General features: G+C 37.9%; 1 protein-coding gene and 1 pseudogene across 1 annotated transcript; both read right to left on the bottom strand.

The window, feature by feature from the left end:
* The window catches only part of LOC139452407 (protein mono-ADP-ribosyltransferase PARP14-like), a 47,468-nt pseudogene that overhangs the window by 12,218 nt on the left and 9,580 nt on the right, over positions 1 to 25,670 (bottom strand).
* Positions 25 to 16,636, bottom strand: LOC139452902 (E3 ubiquitin-protein ligase TRIM45-like). Its single transcript, XM_071234534.1, has 5 exons — positions 16,552 to 16,636; positions 13,222 to 14,336; positions 1,846 to 2,103; positions 306 to 548; positions 25 to 80 (listed from the first exon to the last, which is right to left on the bottom strand). Exons 2-5 carry the CDS (start codon positions 14,327 to 14,329, stop codon positions 25 to 27), a joined length of 1,665 nt encoding a protein of 554 aa, XP_071090635.1. The 5' UTR covers positions 14,330 to 14,336; positions 16,552 to 16,636.

Below are 25,670 nucleotides of genomic sequence, written 5' to 3' on the forward strand. Positions count from 1 at the left end.
GTAAACATAAGTCATGTTATGTTTTTAAAGAAAATGTCGGTCGGACGGTCGGCCGGTCCACCGCTCGTCCCTCCGTCTGCCTGTGAGTACAACACCCATTAAAGTTGAACAGTCAAAACCTTAGTTATGTTTACAGTTTCAGAAGCTTCTCATTTATTTCTTTTGGGTGCATGGGACAAACTCTTGAAGGTTTCCAATAAAGTGTTTTTATCGAGCATATGTACACGTGTGTTCACCAAACTATTAAAGATACTATTAAAACAATTCCTGGTTTAACAGGGTATCTCAAATAATATCTATCTTACCTTCTTCAGTCTCAAACGTTATATAAATGACACCTTTCTTGTCATTTCGTTTCAGATCAATTGTAGGTCCTGCGCCTGATTTTCGCATGCTCTCAAAGTACATTTCGATGTAGTCGTTAGAGGCTGCTTTTTCGTAGCCTCGTATCTCAATAGTGGTCGCGGGCTCCTCTATCCCTGCCTTCACAATTGTCAATGTCACGCCTTCAACAGTATGTTCACGCTTTTCCAAAACTTGATCTGCCACTGAAACAATGCATTATCCAACGTTTCAGAACTGATTTCCTTCCAAGTAGTCTATTGCGACCGCCAATTGCAAGGATCCATTGGTTTGGGGGCTTGAGTACTAGTATGTCCCCGATTATTGTTCTTGGTCCAATAGGGGGCACGGGTGGCCCAGTCGTCTGAGGCGCTGCGATTCGCTGTGCAGAGTTGCGTCCCTTGGGCACGCCAGAAACATATGATTGCGGGCTCGAATCCCGGTTCGCCCCGATTATGTTTCTAGGTTTGTCAGCACCATACCCCTGCTCATGGGTTTCACCGAAGTGGTAAACGTCGGAGACCTGCATCACTTCGGGCTTTCCTCCCACATTAAGCCGACACGCCGCGATATAACTGGAATACTGTTAAAAGCGGCGTTAAAACCCAACTCACTCACTCACTCACTCTTGGTCCAATATAACTATGCATGTGTTTATTTTACTATAACTGAAATAATGTTCAAAGTCGCATTACGTCCATTGACTACTACACCAATACACATCTTCTACGGGGGTATTTTTATGATGCAATTTGTTTCTTATTAAATAATGTAAAAAGAAGAACACATTCTGGTAAAATATAGCATCAATAAAAAGAGTAAATCAATAGACTTCAACTCGAGAAATCAGACTATTTAATGTGCAATTAGATTTGTGAAGGAATGACATTATTTTCATTTTCAGCCCAAATATTCAGGAAACTTCATAGTAATAATGGGAATTCTACAATCTAACACAAGCAAATGAACTAAACTATGTGTGCAGTTTGGATGTTAGCAACAGCATTGTATTTTAGTTTACAGTTTAAAGCCGCTGCTGTAGGTACAACAGGAGTGATGGTGGTAGAACGCTGTCCTGTGTCATATTAAAAGTGATGTGTCGTGAATGTGTGGTTTCGAAAACAAAAGCGACAAAACCCTTTACTTATTCATAACAAATCTCTGCTGAAAGCAGAGTCGACTATAGTACGACTATATTGTGAGGAAGTCTTCCTGAATCACTATCAAACCTGTCACAAACACATGCAAAAGTAAGTCAAAAGAAATCCTTACGTTCTTGAATAAATCCCATTTCAAATAGCATTATTCTACAATGATTGCTCAATTTCATATTTGGGACATTTTCTGCACAACGATCTCTTGCAGTAACACTGGGATATTGTTCACATCATACAAAGTTAGGCAGCTGTACATTGTACAATGACTTGCTTCACTACACTCAATATATATATATTCCTGATTCCCCAAAAATGCAATATCTGAAACGATACACCTGAAACTTACCTCCTTGCATTTCAAACTTAATGTACAACACATCCTTCTTCTTTGAAAACGATGCTTCAAGGACATACCCTCCACATGAATGACGCTTGTTTTCAAAGTACATCACCAGAGTGTCTTGAGTCATGGTTGACGGGAACCCTGTCACAGCGATTGTGTTGGTATCCAGCTCAGAAGAAGGACTCTCGACAGGGTCGTACAGGGACACCAAAGTGTGGGAGCTGCATTTGTGTTCCTCCTTCTCGGCCACTCGCCTGGCAACTAAAACATTACCAAATGTAATATGATGATTTATCCAAAGGACAGGGAAACGTTTAACTCAGGATTTTTAAAAAGTACCTGAGATGACACCCATACAGGGCATATGCCACACACAGGTGGAATTCAATGTAATAACGACAATATAACATATGCTACCCATATGATCAATATGTTACTGCGACCTGTCGCCACTTGTCATACATATGTATACAAATAATACAATAACTACATGCATATTCTGAGTGTATGAACTTGAGAGTGAAATTGACCTTCATTGCCAGTTGAAAGAATTTCAAAAACATTCAATAAAGCTTTCTAGCATATAAACCAAATATGATATCCCTTCTAACAGCGAAAACATGTAATAAAACTGGCATCACTTGTTATACATTATTATTCAAATAATTTAACTACTACACTACTGCCTAGAAGTTCATTCCCCTTACACGCATGGGCAACGCGTTACGCAACCAGTGTGCATCGGGTTGGTCACGCGTGTGATACCCGTGTGCAACGCGTTGCACACGGGTGTGCACCCCGTCCGCCACTCGTGTGCAACGCGTGACACACTCATTAGAGGGGGAACAAACTTTTGACCAAAGGAGGACCTGTCTTAAGCTGAACCTGGAGGTGGTAACAAGGAGAGAAAATTTTGTTATCCTGACGAAAAATGATAATGCACATGTATTTCCTAATGTCTCCTTTCTTTATGTGATTTTGTGGGAATAACATGAATACTGTTGTGATCAAATAGATGTGTTTTGTTTTATACGACCATTGCTTCTAAATCCGATGGTGTTAAGAGAATACATGGTCCTGGAACATGTTATTGCAATTGAAATGCTTTTATTGTGATTTGACATTAACCGTCTGTAGTACAACTTTCAGTGATAATATGTATGAGGTTTGGCGGCGCATTGTTTTTATTGGACCCTAATTACTTTGTGATGACTTGGACTCTTTATCACAGCTCCATAGCCGTGAGGCTGGAAAAGTGCAGCATGTAATTAATGAGGGTGGGGTATATCATTGAGGATACACTTGAGGGAGAGAATACTAATTACCGTACTACAGGAAGAGACCTGTAGACGTAAGCGCGGGGTTGTGTTTTAGCTGGCCGTTCGATAATGGCCGCCAGGAGAAGTGAGCTTTGACTGCGTCATCTAAAATAAATAATAAGATACAGCAGTGTTATTTTCACGGTCTGTTGAATAAACTCCCAGTGCAACGGTTAATGTATCTTCTACTTGATCCTTGATACATCATTTTGGCATTCACAATATATAGTATTTCAACGTACAAAAGAGCACTGATCTAAAGCAATTCCGCGGGAGTAGTTGTTACCTGTGCATTACTGTATTTTCTCAGTGAGTACCCGGATGATATAGCAGAAATCTAGACTTGTTCGCGACCTGTGCTCGCCATTCGTAAGCGCATTTTTATTGAAAGTAGAAGGACATATGGTCACACTGATCAACAAAAATGAAATACAGTTTTTGAAATGTAGGTATATTTGTGGGGAGCATCGGTAATAGTGATGCAGTTTTGATAAGTCACTTGCTTGGTAATTGTGCGATCTTCGTGTACACTATTTTGACTTGCAACACAAAGAAAATATTTCATCTGCACATTGCTTATTTTACCGTGTGTATATGTTTACATTCAAAATGTAAACAGATTTCACTAAGGAAATGTATTAAACGCCTAAATATTCAGTTTATTTTACAAATTAACTGAAAAATATGTCCATCTTTATTAATATGATAACGAATTCCAAATATTTGTTTATGTTTAATATCATCACCAAGTACAGTTCTGTATTGTTTGGCTTCTTTTCTTAGCATAATCAATATATTGTGATGTTTTTAAGCTCTTTTGGTCGTCTTTATCATTTTTAGTCAGTCGGTTAAATAAATAAATGGATTATTCAGTCAATTTGTAAAATGACTGAAATATTTAGATATTTAATAAATTGCCTGAGTGAATCATATTTTACACATTGACTGTAACATATACACGCTTACAAAAGAAAATACTTGTGAAAACAACGTCTATCGCGCATCGAAAAACTTCCCAACCAAACGGAAAGGAACAAGAATGATTCTGTTCAAAGCTGCAGCGAATGAATGAAAACAAAATGCAAATATCATTATTACAACCTACCAAAGTTATAATGTATCCGGGAATATCAACATAAAGGAACAATATCCATTGCGTCTGCAGCTGTACAAAAATACTTATTCGATGTCAAATGCCTATGTGAGAATCAAATACTTTAATAATAATTATTTGGAAACAATATTTGGAATATATATGAAATATATTAAAATATTTAAATATATCGTTTTTAAACGTTATTTAAATGTATCGAATATTATAACCCGTGTCTGTTTCTTAACTGATCACTTAGTTTGTTTCAATTGTTTCACATAGGTGCCAAGTTAGCTGAGAAAGCCCACGTGACAACTATTTTTATAATGTCCACGGTTCTTAAAAACATACATTGAGTTAGATAACAATGAACAACCAGTCAGTGTATTATCAGTTACCCTTTGAACAAAGTATGTTGTTTTTACATCTGTACTTCACGCCATGATATGAGTGTATTCCCTAGGTTTAGTAAACCCTACCTTCACATGTAAACACTTACTTTTGACATATCCACTGTGCAAGATAACAGTAATTAATCAATCAACGTATTTCCTGTTGATCCTTTGATGTCTGGGAATGATCAGTTGATTTACAAAAAAAGTAAATCAACTGATCATACATCTCTTGCTGGGCTGCCACGTGCATAATTCACATTCCACCTCACTTCAAACCTGGATTTAGATTAAATAATTACCCCAGGTACTAGAAAGACCAAATTTGAACCTTTATCCGGTAATCTGAGTGGTGCTACAACTGAGTATACATAATATAAATTCATTAATTGAGCAGCATGTGAATTACGACAAATACAGAAGTGTAGGGTTATACCAGAAAATGTGGATGACAACAAGGGAGTAGTAATTGTATCATCCACGCAATCCGAAATCCGCAAATGCTTTCACTCAGCGATACTTTTTTTTATTATCAAACTGTAACAATCAGGGGTATTTCCAAATAACGACATCCGATGAGCTTTCGCCGTTATTTGTCTGTTTGTTTAGGCTGAAGAAATTAATTACCATGCGCCCTTTGTTAAAATCTTCATAGATCACGGGTAACCAATCAGTTTTCAAAAATGCGTAAGTTTATTTAGCTGTCCTTGCAGACTGGTAGCCCAGTCTCTTGTCACGCTCGGTTGCGTTAACGAGCAAATTGACTCACGGCAGCTAGTAAGCCCAAGCGGAAATCCAAAGGTCGTATTACCTGAAGAATCAACCTTCATTTGCGAAATATCTACTGCTCTTAAAATCAATATTTCTCCCAATACTAAAATTTAGAACTTTCTAACCAAGGATTACCAGTTGAAACTGGTCGATGGCTGAACATTCCCAGGGAAGACAGCCAGTGTCCACTCTGTGATTCTATCGCTGTGGGAGATGAATTGCATTATTCATTCCGATGTGAAGCTTTACACCAACGGCGATATGAACTCTTAAATAAGCAATATCTTAAGTTTCCAAACATTTAAGAAAATTATGACCACTAACAGTGTAAGAAATCTAAAAGGCCTATCTAAATTCCTTAACAATGTGTACAATACAATTGGTAAATTGTATTAGTATCCACGTATCCTATTTTTATTATTTTGTTAAATTGTACATAATAAAAATTGTAGATAATTGTATGTCATGTTATTCTAAGAATAAATGGGTTTGAGTTTGAGTTCGACACCCGAGAAGAAGCCAGAGATTAGTGCTCCTTTTTGAATAGTTTACAATCATGTGTTTTAGGGTTAGCTGTGTTGGCTTAAACGTATTTTTATTTCAAAAGAAATCTGGATCGGTAAACAAGCAAAACTTGCTTATGTAATACCTCTCCAGGTAACAACTTAACAACAGCTGGATAGATATATATAAGAGAGTGATGAACATAAACATACAAAATGCACAAATGAAATACACGAAGCCAGTACACTGAAGCAAGTGGTGTCTGTGAAATAAGGTAATGCAGTTTTCCTTTACTACATGCATAAAATTAAGCTACTCAAACCTTTTGCTTTTGACAATGATGTCATGAACTGATTTAAGAAGAGTCATGTTTGTAGAACTGCTTAACTACTGCCATGTAATATCATGTTTATTAATAATTGCATCAGAACGATTAATTGAGGATTTGATTTCTTTTAATGAGCGAGCATTAGTTACTTCATCGGATAGAGGGTTCCGCAGGTTGATCATATCCAGAAGAAATGATAATAAGCATAGGTCTGTGTTCTACATTTGATTGTTTGTATGTTGAATCTTTTTCTAAGGTTATATTTGCTGTTATCAGAGAATTGAATATACACTTTTCAAATATTTTGGCTAAGCAACTTGTGAGTGCTACAGGTCTATGATTTGGGCATTCATGTTCATCGCTGACACTGACACCGCATCAGCCCGGCAGTGGACTTGACACAGTTATTTGCGCACTGATTATATAACTCCTACAGACAGGTGGGGTGGTTGTTCAAAGCGAAACGGACGACCCCGTCTGTTATCTAATAAATGCTGTGCGGCGCCTTTGATCTTGCCTCCAACCATACACCTTATAGTAGTAAACGACGATCAGGATGGCCTGGAAATAAACACAATTCTGTCTGCCCAGTGTATCCACAATTAACTAGAATGCTTCATATCTACAAATATATATATAGAAAATTGCATCAGTGTGGTTTATCATGTACAATGCTTTCTTACGCTTGGTGAGGCAGACTGAAATTGAACATTAGGATAACGTCAGCAGGGATAAAAGAGGTCATACCAAAGAACTTTATTTACCAGTGGAAAAATCAGACATTCCGATCAACCACTACAAGCCCCGGCCGGATCTCAAGGTTGACCAGATCAACACCCCAAAGGAATATCTCTACGCCAAACAAGGAGTCCCTTTCGTCATGGTGCACAAGAAGTGGGGACAGGACACCGAGTAAGACATCACAAACTACACAGACTTGTACCACTTCTTCCAGAGTAGTGGCGTACCGACCTCAAACCACTTCGTCGCCAATACCGCCGCCCTCCTTGCCAAGAGTCTCTACCAGAATCCCGACCCCCAGGATGAGAAGCTGACCAAGAGACTACTACATGGACTACACTTTTTTTCTTTTTTGGGGGGTGGGGGTGGGGGTGGGGGTGGGGGTGGGGGTGGGGTGGTGTTTGCACTTCTTTATTTAATCATTACGCTTTTTTACCCTAATAGTATAAGTGCTTCCCCGTGTGCGAGATAGGCTAAAGTCGGAAAGCGCACGTTAAATCTCCGAGGTACCTATCTACCAGAACTTTATTTGCTGTTCTGGTCATACATAAATATATGTAAGTTACGTACATGGGGAGGCTAGATTATTTACAGCTTACAGCAATATAGTGCAAATATTATGTTCAATAAAAGAAAACGTTGATAGATCTATAACACACTTTTTGTACTTTTAAACAAACTGTGGACTTTTAAGACATTTTCGCTTATTGTAATAACATCTAGCTAACCAATCATGTCTATCTATGAAATCTACAAGCATAGTTGCTGTCAAACCTAAAAACATATACAGGGAGGTAAGTTTTGACTTGCCAAGCACCTTAAGGTGAGTTTACTTTTAAACTGCCAAAAGCTATTGTCCCTTCAATACAAGTATAAGTCTGGAAGCTGTCTCTCGGACTGCTATGAGTTATGATGTATTTTATGATATAACTGGGGAATGTTCAAATTAGTTACTGTCATTTAATCCAACGTTCTAACTGTCAACTGTCTCAACAGGATCATAGGTTTGGTTATATATCTCCTCCCTGTCTCTATGTCTTAAGTTGGTAATCGGTAACTGCGGTCCAAATGTATCAACTTATTCATCTATTGTTGCAAACTTGACTGATTTAAACATATCTTATTGATCATGAACTACTCAGTCAGTCAAGCACCTGTATCAGAAATTTAAAACCAGCCATGTTTCATGTAGTCCCAATATCACTGAAAAATGCCGATGTTACGTGACATATAAATTTACTCACAGACAATATATTTTTCGTGAGAGTGAAGCACAATTTTATTAAAGTTTTATTTACAATTTCATAAACTATAATAATATTAATATTAAAATTCATCATCACTTGCCAAGTTTATGAAAATGTCCCCATTTGGGAGATGTCACATATAAACAAGGATTCGAACTAAATTTGATCGTCTTTGACACTGAGGTTATCCCCACTTTGCCAGCAAACTGCAGAAGATTAACAGTGAGTGAGTGAGCATCGTTTCTATGTTTATACAAGAAAAGATGTCATGCCAAAAACACTCACAGTAGTTAGTAAACTCACGACCTGTCATGACCTGGTTGAGTGACTTCCTCCAATCAACATGAAAGGATTACCCACAGAGAAAGAAAGGATTAAAGTCACCCATAAATCTTCTCCTAACGTAGTACTCCAACTTCTAAATGCCTCTCAAAGAAGGATTAAAATCCTAAAGATATCCTATCTACGTGGTATAGGTACTCACAACCTCTAATAATAAACTGTTACGTTTGGTATCCCCAGCAATACTCACCATGGTCATTGGGCAAACGTAAAAATCACAAACCCTAACGAGATTCTGTCAACATGGTCACACCCGGTGATTGTGAAGATCTCAAATTCTATCAACTGTCAGACAGCATGGCTGTTCATATTCATTTACAACATCCTCTTATAATTAGTATAAAAGTGTCCCACACAAAACCTTCTTTTATTTATTCTTTCAAAATACAACACAGAAAGTGGGGTGTGGGGAAATGGGACATATTCCTACGTGAAATAATGAGACATTAGTAGTGGTGACGGCTATATCATAATTGTACTGTCTAAAGCATAAATTTGGCGAACGAAAAACGTTATATTTGCAATCAAATGGAATGACTCGTGTGGGCAAATGAATATGTTCGCAATCCACAAACAATCATTTTATTAATGGCGAACATTTACCAACCCGCGACAATCGTGTCAACACGGAGGTTCCCCTAGCAATAAACTCGCATCTAAATTCACTACTGTTCTACTGTCGGCTAGCCACAATGGCTAGACTGGACCCCAGTGGAATGGATCATGCCATAAAAGTCTAGCAACCGAACACTAATTAAGATGGGCCGACCTTGTATTTACGGTCTGGTGAGCACAGCTCAATGGCCGCTCATTAACTCAAATTTCACATCTCACTGTTTTGTTTTATCTCACTATTCATTTGATAAATTTGTCAACTTCAACTGGAACCCGGTCCCGTGTTACACGCGTGGCACACGCGTGTGCAACGGGTTGCACACGCGACGCACACCCGTTGCACACCCGTGTCCAACGGGTGCTCACCCCGTGTGCAACCCGTTGAGCACCCGTGTCACATGCGTGTTACACGCGTTCTCAACGCGTGTTAGGGGAATGAACTTTTAGGCAGTAGTGTACATGCAAAATAATTAAAGATTTACCTGAAATGGTCTCTAAGTGTAAATGACAAACATTCAGTATCAATTACCTTCATTGTGACCTTGACATATGTAGGTCACTCACGATCTTTTTCTCTCTCAGTTTCGACATAAGTATCACTTCTAAGTTTCAAATGAAATCCTTCCGGATTTTACAAACATTTTTTGTCCTTGACGTTGACATTTACTCCTGACATGACATTCTCAAAATTAAGGTTCATGTTGGAGAAACACGACAAACATGACAGTATATCCCCGATTTCCAAATTCAGACAATACGTTAAAGCATCCGTATTTACATGGGAATACTTCAATCATTCAACACTTTATTAGGTATGAAAGCCATATGCCCATATACAAAAAACAATTTACAAGTATGTCTGTGGCAATACACATGGAGATTATTATACGAGCATGTGTGCCATACTGATTTACGAAACGAGTGTCACAATTTTTGCAATACATGGGCAATACATGCATTCTTACTCGAGTTTCGTAACATCAGTATGACACACATGGGAGTGTAAGAATTACTTTATTACTCATTATTTCTTAATCCTTTTGGGTTCCCCTTTAGATAAAAGCACTGATCACCGCCGTCTTAAGAAATAACAATTGTCGAATGACGTCAATAATCTTCAGCTGTGGCATCGATTCCATCCATACGTAAAAATAGGATTCGAATGACGTCAACAATGCCGTCCGGTTAACGCAAACAATACAATGATGCGCGTGAAGTGATATTTGCACAAGTGCAAAAACGATTTTTATGAACTTATGGGTAATAAATGATTTTAAACATTGTTTATGAAATACTTTCTTCTTTCATACACATGATAAATATACAGGTATAGTGATTTTATTTGTTCTTTATCGTTTGTGTCAGTTATCGTTTTCAATGTATGCATGTCTTTAGTAGATACTTAAATCCAATCGAATGAAGAGTAGCACATACAAGTAAAAGTGATATTCATCCTCTGTACCTCGATCACATTCATTGATTGATCTTTGCCTCCTACTTTCAATGTTTCTCGATCGTAATTGTCCCCCTATTAACTACACTAAAATATTTCGAAGCTTTAATTCGCTAATTGCATGGAGATATTTTGTTTCTGCTTCTACCAAACTTTTAAAAAAATTTGCTTTATAAAGGTTATATCTTGAACTGTTCTGGAGATCCGATTTTCATGAAACATTTTGTTTTCTTCTTTTTGGGGGGTGGGTGGGTGGGGTTTTTGTGGGGGGGGGGGGTTGTTGTTTTTTTGGGTGTGTGTGATGAAGTGGGGCGGTCTTCAAGCATTGATACTATTTTACACCAATATCAAACAGTATGAACAAGCGAGTTGATATACATTGGATATCAGCCACATTCACCATAAACTATAGCATTTTGTGTTTGTGGTAAGATTTGTAGGAAGGTTTTGTAAGCCAGCAGGTGCTATTTCTCTATACTATCAAATCTATTGATCCCCATAGTTTCAGATGCGTACAAAAGCATCTGACTAATCTGAAGATCGCTAATCTTAAAGAATACTCCTTGGGCAGTACACATATTTTTCTGTTTTTAGTAAGTAACTCAAATACAGCCTCTTTGACACATTGACCTTGATCGGCAACATATTTACTTTGACTAAACTCACAAGTGACGACAAATCCTAGATATAAACCTCTAAAGCGTCGCCTTTATAATACCATATTTATTTAGCTGATAAGTTTCACCTTCTTCTAAAATTAAACATATTAAAGTTAAGTTTTGCAAGTCAACGGTCATTTCCAACTTATCTGCATAAGAATCTTGAATATGTATCTGACGTTGTAAATAAAAGCTACAAAACCCTTTCCATAGTCATATAAAACACATTTAGTATCAGAAAATAGAATTACATTATCAGCAAATAACAACATTATCACTTCTACTACATCTGGAAAGTTCCCGTGAAGATTCCGAGGTAGAATAGGCAACCCATGCTTGCTGTAAAAGGTGACTATGCTTGTCGTAAAAGGTGACTAACGGGATCGGGTGGTCAGGCTCGCTGACTTGGTTGATGCATGTCATCGATCCCCATTGCGTTGATCGATGCTCATGATATTAATCACTGGATTGTCTGGTCCAGACTCGATTATTTACTGACCGCCGCCAGTTCCGTGTGCTGATACATATGTAGCTTATTCATATATATAAAGAGAATAACAAAGACCTAATAAAAATCCGTGTCTTAAACGAATTGGGCAATCAAATAATCTGTGAAATCTGCATTACATATAACACATGTTTGAACACATTTCACCATTTACGCCAATGGAAGATAATGCGTTCCATAGCTTTGCACAATTGACATAATCAAAGTCTTTTCCAAATCAAGAAAAGCAACAAACAATTTCTTCTTCTTTTAACATGTACATTTCACATAGGGTAAAAATAAGATCCATACTCGAATAACCATGGCGAAAACCTGCAGGATTTTCTGGAAGTCTACTTATAAGACCTGTCCATTTTGTCTGCCAATTTTTATACATGTACATTATTTCCTAGCGAACCTAGTAGACATAACCTTTAGGATTATTTATATCGCCCTTTTTATGCAATGCAAGAATAATAGCCTCAGTCCACAAGTCCTGGAAACATCCACTATTAAATATCTTGTTGAACAATCAAAGTAAGGGCATTATAATTGGATACGAAGACTTAATCATTTCAATGAGCACATTATCGATACCGGGTGATTTTCCATTTTTATACGTGTAATAGCGTTATATGTTTCTTCAACTGTTACAAAAGATTCTAATATAAGCTCTTCAACCTTACTCATCATGCACAGGTTTGTCAGTTTCATTTTTTTTTATCTCTAAAGTAATATTTTCTGGGTTGTTTAAGATTACAAGAAATATTGCCATGTATTTGAAATACGTCTTAACTATTTTGAAAACGCTGCTGAATTGTTCTAGTTGCATATCACCTTTTGCCTATTTTCCCTTACCATTTTTTTTCTGCTAGTGGATCTCTTGCAAGTTTTAGTCAAGACTAAGTTTTAAATCAGCAATTTTAGATTCAGAAACAAGCTTAAAATGTTCATCAAATTGTTCACAATTGTCAGGTAAAGCAAGGTCAGCATAGCAAGTCCCCCAAAATTTATATATATCTGGGGGATTAGCAGCAGAACAGTTACATGTATTGTACTCGTGTTTTTCTATCCCAGCTTTTTGTTTGTGAAGGTTAGAAAGCTGATTCAGACATGTGGATACGACTAGCCTGAATGAAACAGCAGTTCATGTTATACATCCTTTGACACAGACCTTAAAAGACATGTTCTCTAAAAACCGGCTCACTGGTTATTCAATGATGCAAAGTTTTACTGATTTGTCTTTTGTATGTTGAAAAACGAACACAATGTCTCAATAAATACTTATTTCTTTATACTCTTATTCAGCATTATCATAAAAACTCTATCCATGTACATATTTCTTTCCATGTACTTGAAGTTTATTGATCTTGAACACTATGATTGATCTATTATTCTCTATATTTTTCATATGAAAGAGTTCCAAACCTTCTGCTCCTCTTCTCCTTACAACACCAAATTCATCAATCCCCTGATGAATGTTTTCCTCATGTTGAGCTTCAAAGTGGCATCTTTCTGTGTTCTTCGGTATTTCTTTACCCCCATATCTATGCGTTAGGTGATCAATTTTCTTTCTCAAGGAAGACTGTATCTGAAGAACATTAACACAGTCTGCCTTTGTCTTTACATTTGTGAAGTAATTCATTGTTGATTCAATTTCTGCCAACCCTTCACCAAATGCAGTTCTATTTGTATTGGCAGCAGCGATGAACCTCTCACTGTCATCTTCTATGATCTTCAATAGAGTTTCTTTGCGATGTTTCAGACGTTTTGATAGTGCATCAAATTTCTGATTAATTTCAGATATTGACCTCTCCCTATCCTCTTGTACAATTGTGACATACTCCTCACTTTCTGACTTAGCATTGCTTAAATTTTTAAAAATGCTTTGCACGTCTACCATTGAACCTTCAGTTTCTCTAATTATGTTTGCTGCTGCATCATCAAGTTTCTGAAATTCATGTCCCTTGTGCTCAATGATGGCGCACATCACACAGCATAACGCCTCGCATGTCAAACAGAAGCACTCAATCAAGCGATCTGGATGATTACAACAAAATATTCGCACCTTCAATGATTCACAGGATGCAGCCTGTAACTCATCCAACAACTTTATCTCATGGCCTCTCGTGCTTCTATTTCTTCTATGTGCATTTTCGCAATCGAGGCAAAGATTTTCCCCACATCCAAAACATCTTGACCGAGCATTATTTCCATCTGGGCAATCTTTGCACAAAACTTGTTTTTTCTTTTGAATGTGCAAATATTCAACGAGCTGGTCTCTCACTGGATCAATGGCCATCATCTGAGCAGTGCCAGAAACCTTCTCAATACGCCGACACAATGGACATGTGATTTCGCCGTTGCCCTCCTTGTCGAGAAGCTGTTGAAGACACTGTGTGCAGAAGGCATGGAGGCAAGAATGGAGAAGACGAGGGCGTCGGTCTGTCTGGTTGAAATGTTCCACACACACAGGACATTCCAGGAATGTGTCCTTCAGAGAACTGACGTCCACCTTTTCTGGAGGTTCAGACATGCTGGATCTGCAAGAACACGTGAGTAAAAAAACAACTTATGACATCCTTATTTCGCAAATATTAAATATTAAGAACTGAGCAAAACCTTCAGAAATAGTTATGAAAGTTAACAGATATGCTCTTTTGACAACGATAAATGCACGGGGGAAAATGTGCAAAACATGTTGCTTTCGAGGTTTTAACTCATTTTAGCCATATTTGTGTATTCAACAATGTCATGAGTGCAAACTAAGAAGTAAGAAAGAGAAATGATGTTTCTCTCGGTTGAGTGCATTATGAATAAGAGAGAAACTGCTTAGCGGTATCCCCTTAGCGGTATGTAATGGCTAAGGGAGGTAATTAGCCTGGGTATGTTACGGGTATAAATAAGGGGCTTGGAAAGCAGCTCGTCTCTCTCACTTGTCTGCATGGCAGTAACACTGAACATAAGTATCAAGTTCTATTATGTCTCAAGACGATCCATCAACAGCGGCAAAAATTGACGCCATTTTCAAAAAAATGGACACTAATCAAAGAGATATTGAGAGTGCTGTGGAGGAAAAAAATTCTCACCTAAGAGGAGAATTTATTCAGCAAGCCAAAGGTTTGAAAAGGTTTAAGACTGAAACAGAATATTCTTGGTCAAGGGAAGGAAATCGAATTCAGTTTAATGTTAATTGGGAAGTTTTAGAAGACTTACTTAATACCAGATAAACCATTCAGAATGGGAATTATGATGATATGTCAAGGTGTGTGGAAGAAGGTGTGGACACCAGAAATGGGCTTCACACATTGTACCCATGTCGGGAATCGAACCCGGGTCTTCGGCGTGACGAGCGAACGCATTAACCACTGGGCTACCCGACCGCCCCAGGCAGGATACAGACTTGTCAGTTAAGTGTAGTTTTGATAATGTACATTCGGAAAACAATATGCTTGATGATTATGACATTGCCCTTACTAATGATTATTATGAATATGAACAGGGAACAGCAGAAATTATAGTGGTCGGTTAAAGTCTAGCATTCAATTCTGGTACAAGTCATAATTGATATTATAGACAATGAATATACTATTCCTTTTATTTCCAGGCCTTCAAAGAGGGAGTTAAGAAATAACTGGTCAGCGTTGAGACCTGCAGAGTTTGTTAACCAAGCTATTTTAGAATTGCATAAGAAACAAATAATTATTGAATGTGAGTCTCCACCGTACATCGTTAACCCTCTTTCTGTGTCTATACAGTCGTCGGGGGAAAAGCGTTTTATTTTAGATCTGTCCAGAGTTAACAATTACGTTAGCAAAAAGTCAATCAAATATGAAGATTGGAAAACTGCACTTGAATATATTAATGTCAACGATTGGTTGATAAAATTTGACATACATTCAGCATATCATCATATAGACATGTTTGAAGGCCATACTGAATTCCTTGGTTTTTCATGGAAAAATGCTTCGGGTGTTAAGCAATATTTCAAGTTTGTAGTCTTACCTTTCGGGTTAACTTCAGCACCTTATGTGTTTACTAACATTACACGCCAGTTAGTCAAGAAATGGCGTTCTGAAGGGAAGAAAGTGGTCACCTTTTTAGATGACGGTATTTTATCAGCTCAATCGGAACTTATTACACGTTCGTCTGGCGAGGCTATAAAAGAAGACTTGATCAAGTCTGGATTTGTACCCAAATGCGAAAAATCACTATGGTGACCTTCGCAGTCTATTGAGTGGCTCGGTCTTCACATAGATACAAACACTGTGTTTATCTGTTCCTCAGAGGAAGTAAGATAAAGCGATTGAAACGATTACATTTATTTAAGTGAATAGGCGCTCTTATCAACCAGTGCGGCGGTTTGCTGCGACTATCGAACAAATCATAGCAATTAAACTATCAATAGATTATACAGGGGCTTTTAGATTTTATTGGGTCGAGAAGTGGAAATAGTGTCAATTGTTTAGATATTATTTTTAATATCTATTTTCACTGTTCGCCACATACAAAGCCCTTCCATTTTTTTGGGTCGGGCGACCCCTAATCAAGTAAAAATGAAGGCCTAGACATATCGACACACAATTACAGAAGGAAAAACACACAACACACCCACTGCATTCACGTTATGCGTCTGCCTGTAATCACGCCATTGTCGGGTGTTCTTCCTGGTTCTACTTTCACTATTAACGGACTGTCGTCCAAACTACTACTACAAGTGGTCAGTGGAGGCAGTATTTATGTTAATGCATGACTTACCAGAAACACTTAATCCAAGAAGAAACCACAATTGTCAATACAGCGAAATAATCGCGCAAGAAACACCAACAACACCAACAACACCAACAACGCCAGTAACACCAGTAACGCCAGCAACGCACAACAAATATCACTAAGCCTTTCTGCGCATGTCCTAGATAAGCATTCATACATTCAATGATCTTTCATGTATGTCGTGAATACTATATAAACCAAAGGAAACAAATGTACATTTCACAATATATTTCAGCAGTTAACTCCATTTATCTGATAGTAGATCCAACTCTACGTGAACAAAACCATATTTTCCAGATGTTGTTATTTGTGAAAGTTGAAAGGTTAGAAGTCATAGGTCAGCAACAAACAGGTATAACCTGTCTCCAGTCAAATGCTGAAACTCTTTAGGGTGCAACATAGGAGTCAAGTTCACTGAATCATGATACAGTTTTTCAATACCTTTTCACTGACTGGTCTCCTTTTTTCGTGTTTGAAGTTTTTTTCCAAGCAAATCTTGATCTGGGCTTTCTATTCAGATAAGCGCACATAAAATATATTAGATCTGCACGGTCTTCTGAAAAATATGGGTTTTTTTGGTTTTTAACGCAAAACTATATGATCGCGGCCTGTGAAAAGCCGAGGCTGGAACAGAAAATCCAGTGATTGATATCATGAGCATCGATCTACTAAATTTGGATACGATGACATGTACCAACCGAGTTAGGAAGGCTGACCACCCTATCCTGTTAGTTGCTTCTTTACGGCTAGCATGGGCTGCTGAGACCAATTCTAACCCGTATCTAACGTGTATTCATTCTCTTTTATTTTTATAACTGTACTCGATAAACGCAATCCTTTTGCTATCATATTCCATGTTAATGCATTTGTTCCTATTCTCTGGTTAGTGTAGTCGTCCTATCACAATGACGCGGCATGGGGGACCCAGCGTTGCGTCCCTTAAGGTGCCAGGGTTCGATTTCCAATTCGCCTGATTAAAACCTATGATTTGACATCTCTTGTATGTTTCACGAAAGTGGTAAGAGTGAACAACATGTGTAGTATTCAGTAACGGCAGCAACTGTAATCTCTTTGCAACACGCCCCAGAAATCATATTTACTACAAGACCATCATGTGTACAGTGGTAATAGGAGCAGGTGTATATTTCATCCCATGAGAAGATATTGGACAGATTACTTACAAATATTTTATGGAGGGGATGTCGGTTGTGTTAAAGTATTCTTGAAAACAATCGCTTACAAATATCAGCCAGCCACCCCAGAATAATGTATTCCCTTATGGCTATTTACAAAGGATGTGACATGTGAAGGGTGTGAAGGATGTGCACGTAATTCCCCTATACACTTCCCCTAGAGTGACCGCAACTCAGTGAGCGACCTAAGGTTTGCGCCTGTTGTGGGTCGGACCCAGAGTCTTATATTTTCAAAATATTAACATGCACCTCACAAGTGAAATATAAAAAGCAACTTCCAGATACGTAGTAAATCGTTTTTATATTAGATTCCCTATACCGTCTTTATCCGTGAAGATCCGGATTAGTTGGTTGGTTTGTTGGTATTTTACGCCCACTCAGCAATATTCCAGCTATGACGATAAGAATAGGTCTTCAGCAACCCATGCTTGCCATAAAATGCGACTATGCTTGTCGTTAAAAGGCGACTAACGGGATCGGGTGGTCAGACTCGCTGACTTGTTTGATACATGTCATCGATGCCAATTGCGTGGATCGATGCACATGTTGTCAATCACTGGGTTGTCTGGTCCAGACTCGATTATTTGCAGACCGCCGTCATATAGCTGGAATATTGCTGAGTGCGGCGTTAAACAACAACCAACCAACCAAACAACCCAATTGCATGGATCGAAGCTCATTATAACGATCACTGGATTGTCTGGTCCATAGTTGATTATTTTAATACTGCCGTCATATAGCTGGATTATTGCTGAGTGCGGCGTTAAACAACAAACAAACGAACAAAACACTTTATCCGTGAGGGGCACGATCGACCCAGTCGTCTTAGGTGCTGAGCAGAGTTGCGCCCCTTAGTAGTGTGAGCAATAGAACAACAGATAAAAAAGAAGATCGGTCATTTTTCCTTTTTATTCTTGTGCTTATGTAACAGAGCTTTATTGAATATTATAGTATATCACCATCACATTAAACTCACTAAACATCATCCTCATGTCAAACACAGTAATAAAAAATATATATTATATTGATGCAACACGGGAAGTCTTACTTCACAACATGGGTTTCGACTCCAGTAAAACTTCTGTAAAATTCTGTAAAGTCATTAGAGACTGTCATACCGTCATTCCTACAATGCTTTTCTTTACAATGGAATGAGAAACCATCTCGTATATGTAATCATCTGCCCATGGATGGTTAAAATACCAACTCTTGCTCACCATTTCGCGAACACCTAGTGTCATCACAAGTTGATAGTGGTTCATATGCACATGCTTATGAATTTAGGAATTGGCAATGAATTAGAAGAGCTTTCATATGAGGAACCTAGGTACTGGTTTTAATGTAATTGCCTCAACTGTGTGTTCTTGTATTAAAACAGCTGAAATATACATGGGCATGTGGCCTCCCATACATGAATAAAACATTACAAACATGCGAAAGATGAATAGCATTCTATGGTGGAAGTAGATATTAAAGATCTTGTTATGATTTATTTACGAACTGTTATTAAGCAAATACATGGGCCATGAAGACAGAACTATATATATAACGTGAACATTGGGAAGGCAAGATTGGATCACAGAACATCAGTGATGGCAGCAGGTGTTCGCTGAAAGGGAAAGCATGTCCTTCCCTGCTGGTAGCATCCATGCACTCACGCAATTTGCATACAAAAGTGAGGGGTTAGGGTTAGGGTGTACAAGCTTCAGAAGTGTAGAAGTAACTAAAATAATCTGTTTAAGCATTAACCTATGATTACAGGAAAGTGTTGTTCAATCATTACAGTTTCATTATTATAACAAAAACCTTTTGCATCCTTGAACTTGATGACTGCATATCTCTCTTGGCTGTTACTGATGACATCTTCCACATCAGCCCCACCACTTCGCCTGGTGTTCTCGAAGTACAGCCTGAGTTGATCCTCTGTTATCTCCTCTGGGTACTGTGATACTGCTTGTCTCAGGTACCTTGTCAATGTTGAAGGCAACTTCCTTTCCTCCTTGTTTAAAAGGTTTGTCCTTCATTTTTTCTTTCATCAACTCAAAATCTGAAACAGAAGTGTACGTACCTTATAACTGATACAAATTCTATTGACATTTATTTCGTTTGATAATAAATAATGATGATGTTTCAGTGTATTATGCATCCATAGCAGGGACAATCAAACATTTCTTCTTCTTTTTTTGCACAAAACTACATATTACATATAATTCACCATGATAACAGATTATTGTCCGTAAGTCCAGTATGTGAGCGAGTGATTAGGTTGGTTTAGTGGATCTTTTAACAGTATTCCAGTTATATCATGGCATGTCAGCTTAAGGTGGGAGATAACAACGAAGCGATGCAGGTCCTGGACGTTTACAACCCACGAGCACATGTATTGTGCTGACAAATCTAGAAACATAATCGGGGCGATCCGGGATTCGAACCCACAATCAGTGGTTTCTGGAGTGCCAAAGGGATGCAACTCTTCACAGCAAATTACGGCGCCTTAGACGACTCGACCACCTTTGCCCCTCAAGTATATGAAGTGCTTCCTTCATACGTCATGACATTCTGCATATTCATACACAAATAATGTCACAGCACTGACCAGAATATAAATCATGGTCAGAAACGTCTTGAATGTGGACTAAACATAGTTATTGCAAATGTACCCAAATATATGTGTGGTCAGTGTGCAAAAATGCAATGGTAACGTGTACTGTTTGTATAATATAGGGCACTATCAGGTCATGATCAAAATTCGAAAAATGCTATCAGTTCCACTACATAGTACCAAAATAAACAATTTCATTTTCCTATATGCAACGAAGATTGAGATTGATCAAGTGGTAGAGATATTATTCATAGCAGAGTCCTATCATTAACATGGTCTTATCAAACTTGTTATAAAAGTTAATCCTACCTTTGATATCTTCTGAGAATGTAACCAGTACATCTCCATCTTCTTCCCCATACAGGAGCTGCTGCACCTCAAGATCTGTCTTTGCTTCAAGGTAAAGGCTCAGTGTTTCATAACTCTCCATGGGTGGCACCCCTGTGAGTAGGACTTGTCCTTGTACATAACTTGGGGTGTGGCCAGCTTTACCTGCAGCAGTCTGCCAGACTGCGTGTGTTCTTTGCTGACTACCCTCTGAGCAACTTGAAATAGTAAACATGAGTCATGTTATGTTTTTAAAGAAAATGTCGGTCTGCCTGTGAGTACAACACCCATTAAAGTTGAACAGTCAAAACCTTAGTTATGTTTACAGGTTCAGAAGCTTCTCATCTATTTCTTTTGGATGTATGGGACAAGCTCTTGAAGGTTTCAAATAAAGTTCTTTTATCGAGAATATATACATGTGTGTTCACCATACTTTTAAAGATACTATTAAAACAATTTCTGGTATAACAGGGTATTTCAAATAATCTATCTTACCTTCTTCTGTCTCAAACGTTATATAAATGACACCTTTCTTGTCATTTCGTTTCAGATCAATTGTAGGTCCTCCGCCTGATTTCCGCTTGTTCTCAAAGTACAATGCGATGGATTCGTTAGAGGCTGCTTTGTCGTAGCCTCGTATCTCAATAGTGGTCGCGGGCTCTTCGTCGTTATTGTCTGCATCGCATTTGTCATCTAGTTCCTCCATCCCTGCCTTCACAACTGTCAATGTCACGCCTCCAACAGTATGTTCACGCTTTTCCAAAACTCGATCTGCCACTGAAACAATGCAATTATACAACGTTTCAGAACCGATTTCAAAGTATTGCGACCACCGCTTGCAAGGATCCATTGGCTTGAGGATTCGAACCCCAGACTGCCATGATTTTTGTTCTTGGTTTAAGATGACCATACATGTGTATATTTTACTATAACTCAAATAATGTTCAAAATGGCATAATGTCCACATAGGTATACATATGCATGAAATTATTATTCTTCAATTCTATTCTTTCTTAAATAACGTAAAAATGATTCCGTAGTTACAAATACCACATCATTAACGGGCAACGGTATTTACCAAATAACACAGATGAATATGTGGTAGTAACGATTTGTATTCACGAGCTCAAGATACCGAATATATTCAAATGGTGAGGTGAGGTGAAATGAGGTTTAACGTTCAAGATTATTGAATGGGAACTGGACCACGGAGGCGGTTTATTTTGTTTAAGTAAAATTTGGTGTTTGCACTGATAAGCTGCGACAGATATAACTGTGAGCAGATATGATTTCTAATTGTAGCTGCTGTTAATTCAATATTCTATAATGTGATTAGGCTATGCATAAATTGGATGCTACCAATTTGACTTTTCATCATTCAAAAAGTTTGAATCGACAGAATCGACACGTACCGCAACTGTCAGTTGTAGAGTGCAGACATATATTTCCTAAAAAATAAATGGCATGAAAACATGTTAGATTTGAGTATGGGAATATCTATTCTGGCCCACATTTGCATTTACCTTCACGCGTCTTGATGTAAGAATATAGTTTTATAATCTTACTTTATATACCACTTTAGGCACTTACCTGCTTCTTTTTCGAATGTGATGTATATGACTCCTTTTTCTCTCTGGTACTTTTCAAACTCTCCGCCACCAGACTTTTTCTTGGATTCGAAGTACATCTGTAGCGTATCATCATCAGGTTTTGCTCCAAACCCTGTGATTGCAATAGCCTTCGGAGACGAGGTTTGTCCTGCCTTTGGCCGATGGAGTGTTACAGTCAGAGGGTGACCTTCGAACGTGTGGTCCGTCTTTGCAACAACATCCTTGGCAGCTAATCGTCGAAGATTCCATGTATATTTATCAACATCATAGTGAAAGTCAAGTCAGGTGTTAATATACATAGCTCTAAAGAGATTTTTGTTTGTTTGTTTGTTTGTTGTTTAACGCCGCACTCAGCAATATTCCAGCTATATGACGGCGGTCTGTAAAATAATCGAGTCTGGACCAGACAATCCAGTGATTGACATCATGAGCCTCGATCCACGCAATTGGGATCGATGACATGTATCAACCAAGTCAGAGAGCCTGACCACCCGATCCCGTTAGTCGCCTTTTACGACAAGCATAGTCGCTTTTTACGGCAAGTATGGGTTGCTGAAGATCTATTCTACCCCGGAATCTTCACGTGTCGCTCTAAAGAGAAACGCATTCTGGTAAAATTAGGCATCAATAAAAAAAAGGTTAATCAACAGACTTCAACGCGAGAAATCAAACTATTTCATGTGCAATAAGATTCGTGAAGGAATAACATTATATTCATTTTCGGCCCACGTATTTAGGAAGCTTCATAGTACTATGGGGAATTCTACAATCTAACACAAACAATTGACGGAAACCATGTGTGCAGCTTGGATGTAGCAACAGCATTGTTCTACAGTTTACAGTTTGTCCCCTCCAGCTGTAGATACACCGTTATGGTGGTAGAATGCTTGTTTGGAATCGTATTATAAAAAAACTAAGGTACTTCTGTGATGTGTCGGGAATGTGTGGATTCTAAAATACCAGCGACAAAAGCCTTTACGTATTTGTGAGAAATCTCTCCTCAAAGCAAGTCGATTGTACGATTCCGACTGTATCGTGAGCATGTGTTTATGAATCACTATCAAATAGTGATGATACTATGTGTTCGCGAAAATGTGAGCGTATTCTGCCCAACCGGTGGCTCCCATCTCAAACACATGCAAAAGTAAGTCAAAAGAAATCCTTGCTTCCCTGAACAAATCCCATTTCTAATAGGCTTCTTTGTGATGCCCAATGTCTTATTTAGGACTGTTTGTACACGACGTTCTCCTGCAATAAAATTAGGAAATTGTTCACATCATACAAAGATTGATAGTTGTACATTGCATCATGAGTTGCTTGACTGCGTCCAAAATAAATAGGCCTGATCCAAAACTGCAATATCAGACAGAAAATAAACACCTGAAACATACCTCCTTCCTTTTCAAACTTAATGTACAACACATCCTTCTTCTGTGAAAACGATGCTTCAAGGATATTCCCTCCACGTGAATCACGCTTGTTTTCAAAGTACATCTCCAGAGTGTCTAGAGTCATGGTTGCCGGGAACCCTGTCACAGCGATTGTGTTGGTATCCAGCCTAAAAGGACTCTCGACAGGGTCGTACAGGGACACCAAAGTGTGGGAGCTGCATTTGTGTTCCTCCTTCTCGGCCACTCGCCTGGCAACTAACACATTACCAAATGTAATATGATGATTTATCCAAAGGACAGGGAAACGTTTAACTCAGGATTTTTAAAAAGTACCTGAGATGACACCCATACAGGGCATATGCCATACACAGGTGGAATTCAATGTAATAACGACAATATAACATATGCTACCCATATGATCAATATGTTACTGCGACCTGTCGCCACTTGTCATACATATGTATACAAATAATACAATAACTACATGCATATTCTGAGTGTATGAACTTGAGAGTGAAATTGACCTTAATTGCCAGTTGAAAGAATTTCAAAAACATTCAATAAAGCTTTCTAGCATATAAACCAAATATGATATCCCTTCTAACAGCGAAAACATGTAATAAAACTGGCATCACTTGTTATACATTATTATTCAAATAATTTAACTACTACATGCAAAATAATTAAAGATTTACCTGAAATGGTCTCTAAGTGTAAATGACAAACATTCAGTACCAATTACCTTCATTGTGACCTTGACATATGTAGGTCACTCACGATCTTTTTCTCTCTCAGTTTCGACATAAGTATCACTTCATAAGTGATAAGAATCATAAGTTTGTTTCAAATGAAATCCTTCCGGATTTTACAAACATTTTTTAAAGCTATGTCCTTGACGTTGACATTTACTCCTGACATGACATTCTCAAAATTAAGGTTCATGTTGGAGAAACACGACAAACATGACAGTATATCCCCGATTTCCAAATTCAGACAATACGTTAAAGCATCCGTATTTACATGGGAATACTTCAATCATTCAACACTTTATTAGGTATGAAAGCCATATGCCCATATACAAAAAAACAATTTACAAGTATGTCAGTGGCAATACACATGGAGATTATTATACGACCATGTGTGTCATACTGATTTACGAAACGAGTGTCACAATTTTTGCAATACATGGGCAATACATGCATTCTTACTCGAGTTTCGTAACATCAGTATGACACACATGGGAGTGTAAGAATTACTTTATTACTCATTATTTCTTAATCCTTTTGGGTTCCCCTTTAGATAAGTGCACTGATCACCGCCGTCTTAAGAATCAACAATTGTCGAATGACGTCAATAATCTTCAGCTGTGGCATTGATTCCATCCATACGTAAAAATAGGATTCGAATGACGTCAACAATGCCGTCCGGTTAACGCAAACAATACAATGATGCGCGTGAAGTGATATTTGCACAAGTGCAAAAACGATTTTTATGAACTTATGGGTAATAAATGATTTTAAACATTGTTTATGAAATACTTTCTTCTTTCATACACATGATAAATATACAGGTATAGTGATTTTATTTGTTCTTTATCGTTTGTGTCAGTTATCGTTTTCAATGTATGCATGTCTTTAGTAGATACTTAATTCCAATCGAATGAAGAGTAGCACATACAAGTAAAAGTGATATTCATCCTCTGTACCTCGATCACATTCATTGATTGATCTTTGCCTCCTACTTTCAATGTTTCTCGATCGTAATTGTCCCCCTATTAACTACACTAAAATATTTCGAAGCTTTAATTCGCTAATTGCATGGAGATATTTTGTTTCTGCTTCTACCAAACTTTTAAAAAAATTTGCTTTATAAAGGTTATATCTTGAACTGTTCTGGAGATCCGATTTTCATGAAACATTTTGTTTTCTTCTTTTTTGGGGGGTGGGTGGGTGGGGTTTTTTTTTTTGGGGGGGGTGTTGTT

This window comes from Haliotis cracherodii, unplaced genomic scaffold (genome assembly GCF_022045235.1).
Source record: "Haliotis cracherodii isolate W230 unplaced genomic scaffold, xgHalCrac1.p SCAF_9, whole genome shotgun sequence".
In the NCBI taxonomy this organism is placed as follows: Eukaryota; Metazoa; Mollusca; class Gastropoda; order Lepetellida; family Haliotidae; genus Haliotis; species Haliotis cracherodii.